Below are 13,377 nucleotides of genomic sequence, written 5' to 3'. Positions count from 1 at the left end.
CCTCTTGCACTGAATTTTCCACGCCAGATTCCTGTTATGCGATGGCGCTTACCTAACTAAAGAAGAGTGGCCTGTCTCACATGACATGCTTTGCTGCCGAAGGTGTTGCGGTAACCAACTGTACCTTAATTGTAAAGAGCGATTGTTCTGTGCATAGTGTATTGGTGACAGGATTAGACATCTCATAGTAGGCTATGGCTAGCTCCACAGCACTGTCCTCAGCGGACTCGATGCGAAGCACATTAAAGTTAGCAACATCCAGCGAGTGCCTCTCTCCCAGCATGCCAGCAGACGGCATGTCTCTGCTAGAAGAGTGTCACTGGGGTTGGTGCAATGTGTTCTTGCTTCTAGGTTGCAGATAAAATTATCTACGGCCATGTTTTGTACATAGAAGTAGTGTTTTGCAATCCCCTTCAAGTTTTCATGGAGGCATGACACAAAAGGTGCCCATGTGCTAAGCAATGTCAGCGCACATTAATGAACCCCGGGTGGTCTAAATTAATCCGAAGCCCTCCACTCTGTTTCTCATCGCCCATGTCTTGCTTCAGGATGTTAAAATCCACAATTTATAATTTATCAAGTTTGGCCACAAGGAAATTCTAGTCTGCTGCAATGGTTTTTACATTTAGCTGTTGCTGAGCCCAACGTTTTGGATTGAATTCTGGTCATGGAGACCGCATTTAGATGAAGGCAAAAAAAAAACATCTCTGTGCATTTAGTGTTTGGCATGCAATTTTCTGGAGTAAAAGAAGTAAATCTTACTGCATTTCCTCTGCTGGCTGCCTAAAGTTGATGTGATGCAGTGGATAGCATTTTGTATTTGCTGTCGTTGGCCTGTGTGTGCAAATTGTAAATTGTGGTGTCCGCATGGCAGGTGAAGCAGATGCGTAGCTCTTTGGTGTGATTGCGTGGGAATTTTTCAGGTCTATGCAGGAAATGATTTCTGGTTTCCCAAGCGAGTGTGGGATGATGTCTTCACCGCTCCTACTGACCCCGCATTTTGCTTCCGGGCTGCCAACCTCTTCTGGAAACCGGAGGAGCTCTTTGTACGCAGTGTAACTGGCAAGCTTTCAAACAGGGATGTGGCCCGTGGAACTGGAAAACCAAGGCAACCGCTGACGCCCAAGAAGCTCTGCGCTCTGAAAGGTATGGCAACTTTGCTGTGTGGATGTCTTTTCAAGGACTTTAGACACCAAGTTTGGACACCAAATCTTTCTTAGCCTGCTTTTGCTTTGGAGTGTTGCGTAAGACTTTAGTAAACATAGATCATCTTGTGAAATTTGCTTTCGCTAAGTAAATAATGCATAATTGCACTTTTGTCGCCCATCTAATTAAGATTTCGATTTCAGCAGTCGAATGGGGCTTCTGAAAGCATAAGTAGCATATATGCTTGAATGTAGCACGATCATTATTCTAACGTGAAAAAGGTCGCTTTTGTGGGTGCAAAAACGTTTTTAAAAAATTGGAAGGGTACACTTAACCTCCACCTTAAGGGTAAGATGCGATAGCGTAATGGGTTAATTCCATATATGCAGAAGGTCATTCTCTACTTTACATTCATAGATCCCTGGGAGTCCTCATTCCCTTCCTAGCACAGTGATGCAGCGATTAAGCGATGCACCACCACCCTGTGATGGCAGGTGCTCCTAGCGATGGGCATTGAGTGGCCCAGATTGCTTTTCTGGAGTGACCAATCATTAGTTTATCGACCACCTGCCACGGTGGGCAGTTTGCTAACTATCGGTGGGCAGGTTGTGATGGCACTGCAAGGTCATGCGACCTGCATGGCCCACCTGCCTTTTAAGTTGCTGTCTGGGGACCACCTATCAGAGCCATGCCCGTGATATTTCACTCACAGCGCCAACAGCGATGACATCAGCACCGGATTTTCTGATGTGCGGGGTCTTTAACGCTGTTGCTTTAAAAAGTACCTGAATGTAAGCGAGGAATGAGGCCGCAGTGTACTGAAAGTTGGATGGAAGCTTCTGAACAAAGGTACCTCTGAAATGGCCTTCCTGTGTCCTGCATTATAGGAAGGCGAGGCTGCCCGCAAGCCTTAAAAAACCATGGTAGTTGCTACCACTGGTACCGTTTCGCATGCACCTACCACTGGTACCGTTTCGCACGCACCTCCTTTTTCAAGAGAGCCACGCAAAATATTCTCAGATACGAAAATAAAAGCAGTCTCACCGCATCGTCACCATGCCAAGCATGTGCTTTAGAGGTCTTGTCGCAAAAACGAGACTTCTGCCTCCCAGTCACTCAACCACGGGGTGAGTCGTGCCTCCCAGACGTTGGTGACCGTTCTCGGCATCTTGTAAAGGAGTTGTTGTCTTACATATGGAGCTGTTGAAATATTTCACGGTGGTACGTGAGTTCGATGTTGTCAGAAAGTGTGCCAGATATTCAGGATAGGAGTGCAAACACTTTTTCGTGCACAGTAGCAATGCCAGCTTACCATGCACCGGAAGAGGATTACTGCCACTGCAGACATGTAGAGCGTCTGTTGAACTTGACGAGAACAAAATGAACACCTTTACCTCTTACGTGTTCTTGGGCGAAGCACTGAATTCACTCAGCGTGCAAGTGCTTGTCCTTCGGTGACCAGTTCCTCACTGCATCGCTGGCTGCTCAAGTTTGTGATGTGCTTTGCTAGTCACCGGAGCCGAAATGTTTGTGGCCCACAGCTGCCATTGGTCAGCCTATACTATACTCTGTTTCATGCATAGCAGGCAATGCTGCCAGAGCTAGCGTGCCTGTTCACGCTGGCTAAGTCCGCATGCAAAAAGTAGTTCGCCGTACAACCAAAGCGTCCACAAACGTATTTTGTAACGACAAATCTTAAGTGCCATGACTGGCACCTCCCGGACTTTGTTTTACGTCTTGCCACATTTTCGTCCTGCGACTCGTCGAGATTTTGATAAGCAAGAAGTACACGTGGCAGTATGATGCGCAGTTGGTAGGTCGAATTGCCCCTTCTAAATCCGCGCCCAAAAAGTAGTTCACTCTTTGAGAAAATTATGGCTAGAAAGCCCAACACTGAGTGCATCACAGCTTTGACCATCAATTTCAGTGCTACTACATCATTTTATGCCGCTCTTTGTATTCGTCCAAACAATGACCGGAGTTTCGAGAAGAACGAATGATACGTGGTGGAGTAATATAGTTTCGCGGGCGCACTACTTCAGCAACCTCCACAGCATTGCCTGCTATCTATGAAACGGAGTATATATTCTAACTTTCTTTCTATATTCTAACTACTAACTGGGTACTGATACGGTGTTTCTGATGCAGTGCATTGTTTCCTCTACAGCTATGTATCGAGTCTACATTGGCAACGATCCAAAGGCGGCCAATAGGATGAAGAAATTCCGCAAGCACCTGGCCACCAGACTTACCAACATGCGTCGGCCGCAGTTCATGGACACACTGTGAGAGTCAGTCTTGTGTACGGTCCACGTGCACAGCCAAACTCGAGGCTTGACACTGTGTACAAGTACAAATGTGCAAGTTCCGATTCTTGAAGACAGTTTGAAGAAATTTTGTGGAATGTTCTTCTGTACGGCTACTGTGTTTACTAGAATCTAGGTCAGCGATGATTGTGGCCCGCTGAAAATGTTTGCTCGAGTTTTTAGCTCGAGGATGAATACATCAGCAATACCGGGTGTTACACCTTAAATTTTCTGAAATTTTTAGAAGTAGACTATTTGAGCTACAAGAGCGCTTTTTTCGGTGTAGCATTGTCGGCTGGTTAGTAGGCTGGTTAACTGATATTAAGCAATGAACTTTTTAACTGTTACTGTTAATGTCCTTATTTATTGAGTGGCATGTAACTCACCATGAGAAATATCCATATCAGTTATTAGAATTTCTAAGACGCAGTTACCTTCGGCGCTGTGGCCCAACAAATCTTGGCTATTTCAACGAGCTACGTGCACCGTAGGGGTTGCTTTGCCTGCAAGCTTCTCAAAAGTGCATGCATCAAAAATTTGTTGGGCCACAGTGCCAAGGTTAACTGCATCTACAAAATTCTAAAAACTGATATGAATATTACATACAGCTGGCTGCACACCTCAGTAAATTAGGAGACTAACAGTAACAGTTAAAAAGTTAACCAGCCTCTACTAGTTAACACATCTTAGCTGCATCGCTGACAATGCTGTGCCGAAAAAAGTGGTGCACTAACTCAGAAAGCCTATTTTTAGAAATTGCAAAACATCTTAGGTGAAATACCTTGTGTAGATGTGCATTTATTATTGCCTGTGATGCTACTTGCAGGATGTGATACTCTTGTGGATGTGATAGGGATGTGATAGGGATGTGATTGGATGTGATAGGGATAGGGCTAAGTGAGAGGAGCAAACTGTGCTAGTTGCTTTGTATGCAGCGAGGTAAGAGTAGTGCAACAAACGTGGGCAATGAAAAAGGAGTTAGCACTTGTAAAAAAAGGGAGTAAGTTGTCCTCTAGTGCACTTTTTATAAAAGGGAGTGCACTAGAGGACACACTTTTTACTCCCATATAGGCGTATTTATGTCTAGAGTGTGTGGCCTTTCTCTGTTGGCCTCATCTGTTGTGCTTCTTTTTTTCACAGCAGATAGGGCTAAGGGAGTCTGGCCACGTGATGGGGGTTAAATAACAATTTCATAGAATGGAGTAAAAATGGGGGAACAGTAATTAAAATTGGTAAAGCATGTAAAATGAGCAGAAAAAAAGTATAAAATGCAGTTAATGAGGGGATAGGCGGGTGTAATCTTGGCGCGGTCATCCAGAATTTGTTTGTGCTGTTCCATGACTTGAAGAGCTTGTCTGTGTCAAATAAATAGGTTTGGTTCCCTGTTGTCTGGTCATAACTCACCTGCCAAGAGTTTTTTTAAATTAATTTTTGTCTTTTTATTCTATATATATCATTTTATTTTGCAAACATTCCTCATAAAATTGTTTGGACCCATAGCCTCTGTGGTTAGTGAATGTGTGAGGTAATTCTCAGATGTGAAATAAATGCAGTAGAAATGGCAGACCTTAGGTAGCTAATGTGTTTCCAAACCTTCGCTTAAATGGCACGCTGATGCCTGTGTCACCTGTTCCCATAAAAGTTGTCACACCGCGTGGAATAATTGCAAAGTCTGTCTCACAATGCAAAACCATGGCCTTCACTAAATGTTGGCTATGAGGTTTATAGGTGTACTGCTGCAAATCTGATGGTTGTCTGCAGATTTAAGGTAAAGGCCTACCATTTCTGGTATGTGTGTGCCAAGTGCATTTGAATGACATGACCTGCAGTTGAAAAGTCATCGAAGAATTAATTTCTTAGCTGTTTGTGTTCATTCTTTGTGTAGTAACATGTGTTTCTGAGCTGCGACTCCCTTAAGCTTGCTTGCATAGCTTAGTGAATTTTCTCTTAACGTATGCATGCTTTTAAGCTGGATCATGCTATAGGAGTATATTTCTGTACGGATGATCTTTAGCTGCCTCTTAAAATAGAAGTTCTTTTTGTGTTCACTGCATTCACATTCGCATATTGTGACTGCTTGCAGCTTTCCCAGGAAATGAGTCAAAAGAATCAAGTTGTAGTTATTCGTTGCGTTCAGTATGTATCTTGTGCTAAGCTGTGCGCATCTGTCCTGAAGTTCATACTTTCATATGTGTTCATACTGTGTTAGTGCTGTTGTTGACACGATAGGGCTGCAGCATGATCAAATGACGGTTTGGGGGTGCTGTGAAGCCCTTATCTCTGGCAACTTTACCTGAAGCTCTTTCGTCTGTTTGTTGTAAGAGGTGGAAATAAATGTCATTCAGTATCTTGATTTGAAGAAACCAGAGCATACCCACAAGTGACATGATAAGTGCTCGTCCAGTTAACTAGCCTGCATGCCTTTCCACTTGCGGACATCAGCGAATGTTCATACATGCATCTGTGGCTCCAGTGCTTCTAGGAGCAGAGATGGAGAGCTTTCTACACCTTTTTTTTTCATTGACTGCCTTGTCGCAGGTTACTTTTCAGAGTGGTAGCAGCGGAAAGTGTGAAACAGTTTTGCGCAGTCGTCGAATTACTACTCCTATGAGAAGCACATTGGTGTCGGCATTCTTTAGAAGTGAGATAATGTGGCCATGATTATCATCAACGGCAGCCTGACTATTCCCACTGCAGGGCAAAAATCTCTTCCATATCTCCAATTAACTGTGCCCTTTGCCAGCTGCAGCCACCTTATGCTCGTAAACTTCCTAGTCTCATCTGGCCGCCTAACTTTCTGCCAACCTTTGCTGCGCTTGCTTTGTCTTGGGAGCCAGTCCATTACCCTTAATGACCATTGGTTATAATGTGTTTGGATTACATGTCCTGCCCATGGCATTAGGATTTAAACTAAGATGTCATTAACCCACATTTGTTCCCTCACCCTGTCTGCCCTCTTCCTGCCTCTTAACGTTACACTTATCATTTTCCTTTCCATAGCTCGCTGCATTGTCCTCAATCTAAGCTGACCATTTTTTGTTGACCTCCACATTTCTTCTCTTTAAGTAAGTGAGAATAAGAAACAGCTCTTATATTACTTTTCTCTTGAAGGATACTGCTAAGCTGCCGTTCATAATCTCGGAGAGCCTGCCAAATGCACTCCACCCCATTCTTATTTTTCTAGTTGTTTCACTCTCGTGGTCGGGATCTGTGGTTGTCACCTGCCCAATGCAGATGTGTTCTTCTACCACTTCCAGCACCTTGCTACTTAATTGTAAACTGCTGTTCCCTTCCAAGACTGCTGAAAAGTACTTCATATCTCTGCATATTAATTCTCTGCTTTGCTTGGCTGAGTCATTGATTCTGCTTTGCGTTCATTCCTTGAGTGACTTAGCAAGGCAAAGTTGTCAGCACAGATTACTAAGGTATCCTCTAAGGGGGGAGCCTGGTCTTGAAAACTTTATTAATCTAGTCATAGTTATGAAGTTTCTGGGCACATGTATTTTTGTGCACTGATTCTAGATATATCTTTTAGCTTCATGTAGAACTATTCCTTGAGCACTTATGCACTTTTTATGCAAGTATTTTGCGAGGAGTTTTGAAGAAAATTTGCTGCCGGAAACTCGCTGAAGTATATGTCATTGGGTTCTCTTGACGCCAAGAAATGCAATAAGGGTGAAATTATCATCCTGGCTATCATAGTGCTTGAATTATAGGGTACTGAAGTGGCAGCTTCAGTAACAGGAATACACCTTTTTCTTCTGATTTCTGAAGCGGCAACTTCAAAGCCCTATAATTTAAGCTGTGTGATAAGCAGGAAGACAGTTTCACCCTTATTGCATTCCTTGGCGTCAAGAGAACCCAATGGCATACATGTCAGCAAGTTTCCCACAAGAAACTTTTCTAAGCTCTTCACAAAACACATGCATAAAAATTACATAAGTGCTCAAGGAATTGTTTTACATGAAACTAAATGACATGTCTAGGATCGGCACACAGAAATACATATTCCCTGAAGGTTTCTTAACTGTGACTGCATTAATAAATTTTTTTTTGCAGGACCATGCTCCCCCCTTAACTCTTATCCCCAACTGTTCCCAATCCAGGTCTCTAATTATCCCCGCAAATAATTGGTGAACCACACAAGACAGAGCTTGCCTTCCTGGCTAACACCCTTCCTTATTGGATTTTATTGCAGATTTATGCAGGACTATGGTGGCTGTGCAGCCATCATAAATATCTTCCAGTATTTTTATATAAATCTTACCTACACCCTGATTCCGCAGCGCCTGCATGACTGTTAAGGTTTTGACTGAGTCAAATATTTTCTCTTGTTGGTTATATTCTGTGCTTTTATCTATCACCTGATTGACAGTGCGAATATGATCTATTGTTAAGAACCCTTTACAAAAGCCTGCCTGCTTTGGTAATTTTGAGTCTAAGGTTGTCCTGATTCTAGTAGCTTATTAATAGTGTGAATATGGCCAATTGCTGAGTATTCTTCACAAAAACCTATCTGGTTCTTTGGTTGTTTGAAGTCTAAGGTTGTCCTATTTCTAGCAACTTATTAATAGTGTGAATATGGTCAATGGCTGAGTATCCTTTACAAAAACCTGTCTGGTTCTTTGGTTGTTTGAAGTCTAAGGTGGTCCTGTTTCTATTAGCAATGACTTTTGTAAATACCTATTAGGTAATAGATAGTACCCAGATCAGTCTAATTTTTAGGTCCTATGACATCCCCTTTCTTACGGGTTAAAATAATGTTAACGTTCTTCTAAAATTCTGGTATGCTTGAGGTCATGAGGCATAGCGTATATACAGGGTGGCCAGTTTTTCTAGCACTATCTACCCACCGTCCTTCAAAAGTTCAGCTGTTCCTGATGCTCACCAGGTAATGGGGTGCGCAAGCACAAAAGAAAACTATTATGTGTCTGAAACATACAGTCATCCTTTGTTAATATGGATGCTTTGAGTGCAGACTGAAATTTTCAGCAGCAAGCATTGTGAAGAAATGCAAGAAAGATTTGTTCAGCAAAAAAACACTTTACGAATAATGCCTTCTGCACATAGCTGTGTGTAGTGAAGCTGAACTGAAATGAAATCATGGCAACATTACCCCGGCCACCTTTGTCTTTCCCCTGTGTTGAGCACAGTCAGGCTGATGGTGATGATAACTGCCATCACCTTAAAAAATATATGCAGTGTAATTCAAAATGCCTTGCAGCTTATCGGGTGTGTGATAGCATCTTTTCTTCTGAAGGCCTTCTCATGAAACGCAAGGACATGTGTCACTCGGATGGCTGATATGTGCTGAACATGTCAAAATAAAAGGTGTTGACAGAGCTTTCTTCACCGGCATTTATACAGTGTGTCGCAGCAAATGTAAAGGCATGTTAACATGGCACACTGAACTGCGAAGCATGCAAACATTAAACAAGGAAAAGTCGTATCTGCCACCTTAGCTTTCACTTTCCATTTTGCAGGTGCGCTGCAGGGAAAATACAGGAAAGAAAATAAAATATTAGGGAAATCGAGGTCTTGGTCGCATCGCCCGTCATGTAACCATGTGTCAAAAAAGCACAGCTACAAACAATCGAAACGCAACATTTACTTCAGTCATATTTTTGCTACTCTACATTCTAGAGCAGTAACTGAAGTAAATGGATGATGTGAGATCAGGCATTACTTTTTTTTTTTTTTTTGCCAACACTCTCTTAACTTAGTCTCAAATGTCCAGTGTGCACTCTGCAAGACACGCATGTTCATCTTCATGTGTGATTTTGTGGGAGGAGTATGAGATGGGCAGTGTTGCTGGATGAAGCTCTCACACTACGAAAGCGGCCATTAATGCGGTCCTCTAGTGACAGCCTTCAGTCTCTTACCACGTAGGATTTGTTGAGAGTGCTGCGATTCCTTGTTATTTGTCTGGAGATGTTTTACATATGTTTTACTGAGCGCATCCAGCAAAATAAAAAATTAAATTGAATTGACCTTCACAGCCTTTTGCCTGCCTTGGTCACCAGCTAGTTGTTTCCTGCAGGGCATTTTTATTTTTCTTTCATTTTAAAGCCTTTTTTTAACATGTCTGGGCCATCTGGCCTTGTACCAGCATGCCATGATGAAACACAACAATCTTACCAGCTTCCCCTGGCCTGTTCCCAGCCCTGATCACAAGCAACCTTGGGATGGTGACATTACCCAACCATGACAATGATGGCAAAGCTAGCTGACCAGCTGGACACACCAGTTTAAACACCTGAATACCTGGCTTTCATTTCTTGCCCTTTGTGGGTGTACCCTCTTCTCCTCCTAACTCTTCATGCCAGTTGTGTTACCTAGGCAATCGTTGTTCATTAATGTGGAAGGATGGCTCGGTGTTCTGGGATCATATTACAAGGCAGACGATAATGAATAGGGCAGTGACCTTAGCTGCTATCCTGCCTGTCATGATATTCCAGGGTATGCTGCCTTAATTTGTAACTGTGTGTGTGTGTGTGTGTGTGTGTGTGCGTGTGCGTGTGTGTGTGTGTGTGTGTGTGAACCCGTTTCGTGAATATAAGGACACAGAACAAGCGAGGAGGTATAATCTCCGCCCTCGAAACAAACTTGAGAATGAGGGCAAGGGACCGTATAATAGACAGCACGACAGCTCTCACATGGGCCGCAGCTGAAGAACAACAACCAGAAAAATGAACGGGGAGGTGGAAATGGTAAAGTAGTAGCAAAGAACGAGTTTGAACAGCACAGTGATAGAAGGGGCAAAAGAGCGTTAAACCTCTCGGCGCACACGGAGGCCGCTACCCCCCCCCCCCCCCCAACACGCACACTCCCCCGCAGGACGCCGCCGGGTCTGAGTGGGCGGCCCGTATCAGGTATCCTGAGGCGCTTGCAGGGGACGCGTTCGAGAGACGGCCGACACTCACTTGTTAACCGCTGCAACGGCAACCTGCGACTGTGCCCTCTGCGTATTTTTGCTTCATTTCGACGCTTTGCTCTCCTTTCGGGCTTTTCTACCAGACAATCTAACGCCCTTTCTCCCATAAATATACTAGGCTGTCTCAATCCGTGTCCTGCTGTGCACTTCCTGTGAAAAAGCAGCATCCATCGGGTAAAATACTTAGCTAGCCTGAGCGCGTAATGGGAAGGCAAAGATGAATTCGGGGGAACAAAACAAAAGGAGGGAAGGGCAGAAAAAATAATTAACTCAAAAAATTTTTAAAGAATTTTAAATAGAAGAGAAATTTTAAAGAAAATCTAGCACAAAAAATGTTAACACACACACAGAAAGAAAAAAAAACTATTGATGAAATGTGGCGCCAAACAAATATGACATGGTGACAGTAATTTGATAAAGCTTGGCACAGTGCATGTGGTTTCGAGACTTGCATGCACGCGCAGGTTAAATCATTCTGAGATTATCGAGTTAAGTCGATGTTGGTGTAAGTAAATAACAAAATGACAAGGAGTATGTAGAAAAATGAAAATGGCATATAAAAGATAAAATGTAGCACAAGAAATTATACAAAAGTTAAAAAATTAAAAATAATAATAATACATGCGTGCGAAAAACGCGAAAGATCTGCGGCCCGCGGAGCTGCTGCGTGGTCCCAATGGTCTAGACGATAGGTGTCCATTTGGATAGAACGTGGATGCTGGCAGGAGGTTGGACAAAAAAGTACTCATGAAATAAACTGCTAGATTCCCTGCCATTTCAAAGTGTGTCTGCAGTTGTCAAGAACAAGTTCCGGCGTATTCCGACAATAACGCTGTTCAAGGCCTATAACCGGCGGAATTTCCTGCGTTGGCTTCTTTAGGCAGGAGAGTCTCCTGGGAGTAGCATTCATGCCATGGGAGAACGTGGTGAACTTGTGAATGAAGTACGATTCCCTTTGTTTCCTGTAATAGGTGTTAGGGGACCCGGAAAGGAAAAGTATGACACGGATGTTTTTGAAACTGTGGAGTGGCAGATGCAGGTGCCTGGAAAGGGGCAAGTTGGGTAAGGATGACACATGGGCTTTGTGGTTGTTGAAGCAGAAACGAAATGATGTCTTGGTCTGACCAATATTGACAAAACCGATTCATTGTAAGCCTGCCCTGACGAAGGGAATACCATTCCCAAAACTGTTGGCAAAATAAACGTTGAAAGAACAGTCGCGTTTGTCGTAATACTGTACCTAAACTAGTAACCTGGGCCATTGGAACCTCTATTGAATACAATATATATATACCCAACAGGTGACAACGGTGCACAGCCCTTGCTGCTCTCCGAACTAGCAACAATGCGAAGCTCTGTCGCGGATAAAGGAGAAGGTGCTGAGCTGCAAGCGTTTTACCAAATCGTGAAGAAGAGCACTGCAACTCCTGTGTATTCATACGCAAGGGATCACGCTGTCACACCCTATTCTTAATTTTCGCAGGCTTTCATTTTTGCAATATAAAAACAATTACCTTGTCAAGCACATCAGCCCGACTATCTCTGTGGAGCTCAACTTTTCCTATTAAATCCATATTTAAAAAGTTATTTATGACGACTAAATATTGGGGATATAGAAAAGTACTAGCCATCACCTTACACAGGTACACCATTTTTGGGGTGGTGGATAACCTTCCTATTTTTTAAAGCCATGTTTACAATGCTAATTAATGCTGAATAATTATTAATGGTGCAGGAGGAACGGAAAAATACTGGCTGCTACTTTACGCAATGCCTGAGAATTCACCATTTCAATTCAATTCAAAGAAAGTGTTTGTTTTTATGTATACCGATTCATTTTAGCTGGTACAACTTAGAAGTATACGCGATGAAGCCAACGCTCATTATATTTGTTGCGCTAATGGTTTCATTTGGTGCAACAGAAATTCGGTGTTTCTGTTGCGCGACCGAAACTTCTGTTGTCGCTACAGAACACTCTGTAGCGTGTCATCTGTCATCTCTACAGAGCTCCTGTACGATCTATCGTTGCAACACATTACTCTGTAGTCACAACAGATCATTCTGTGGTCGCAGCAGAATGTCCTGTTGCGACAAAAGAAATATCTGTAGTGCAACAGAGATTTTCTCTGTCAACAGAAATTTCCGTTGTGCAACAGAAATGTCTGTAGCTTTTTTACTGGGTCTCGATGAAGTCACCAATAAAATTCCAATACGGAAGGGTGTCAGGCAGGGAGACACGATCTCACTAATTCTATTCATGGCCTGTTTGCAGGTTGTATTCCGAGGTCTGAATTGGGAACAGTTGGTGATAAGAGTTAATGGCGATTCGCTGATGACATTACCTTACTAAGTCACTCAGGCCATGAATTGCAAAGCATGCTACAGGAGTTAGAGAAGCAGAGCAGAATGGTGGGTCTAAAAATTAACATGCAGAAAAACCAAAGTAATGTTCAAAAGTTTAGGAAGGGAACAGCAGTTCGCAATTGGTAGCGAGGTGCTGGAGGTAGAATATGTGGATTTAGGGCAGGTTTTGATCACTGATCCGAATCATGAGAGGGAAATAACTAGAAGAATAAGAATGGGGCGGAGCAAATATGGCAGGTTCTCTCAGATCATGAATGGCAGTTTACCTATATCTCTCAAGAGAAAGATATACAACAGCTGTATCTTACCGATACTCACCTATGGGACAGAAACATGGAGGCTTCAGAGGGTTCAGCTTAAGTTAAAGACAACACAGCAAGCTATGGAAAGAAATATGATAGGTGTAATGTTAAGAGATCGGAAGCGGCGAGTGGGTGAGGGAACAAAGGTGGGTTAATGACATCCTCGTCGAAATCGAGAGGAAGAAGTGGGCTTGGGCAGGGCATGTAATGTGAAGGTAAGATAGCCGTTGGTCCTTAAGGGTAACGGAATAGATTCCAAGAGACGGCAAGTGTAGCAGGGGCGGATGAGATTAAGTTTGCAGAGATACGATGGCCGCAGTTGGCA

At 43.2% G+C, this 13,377-nt stretch overlaps 1 protein-coding gene across 1 annotated transcript in view; it reads left to right on the top strand.

Moving 5' to 3' along the window:
• Window positions 1-5,668, top strand: part of LOC149333429 (uncharacterized) — a 57,718-nt gene extending 52,050 nt beyond the window's left edge. The window contains exons 7-8 of the mRNA XM_089558672.1: window positions 924-1,146; window positions 3,314-5,668. Of these exons, the coding sequence (XP_089414798.1) occupies window positions 924-1,146; window positions 3,314-3,435 (345 nt within the window). The 3' untranslated portion in view covers window positions 3,436-5,668. The remainder of the gene's footprint in view (window positions 1-923; window positions 1,147-3,313) is intronic.
• Window positions 5,669-13,377: the final 7,709 nt, after the last annotated feature.

The sequence above is a fragment of the Amblyomma mixtum genome, chromosome 8 (genome assembly GCF_055824585.1).
Source record: "Amblyomma mixtum isolate Tamu chromosome 8, ASM5582458v1, whole genome shotgun sequence".
NCBI classification, from domain to species: Eukaryota; Metazoa; Arthropoda; class Arachnida; order Ixodida; family Ixodidae; genus Amblyomma; species Amblyomma mixtum.
Note: the sequence above shows the minus strand (reverse complement) of the source record. Positions and strands in the feature narration are given on the sequence as shown.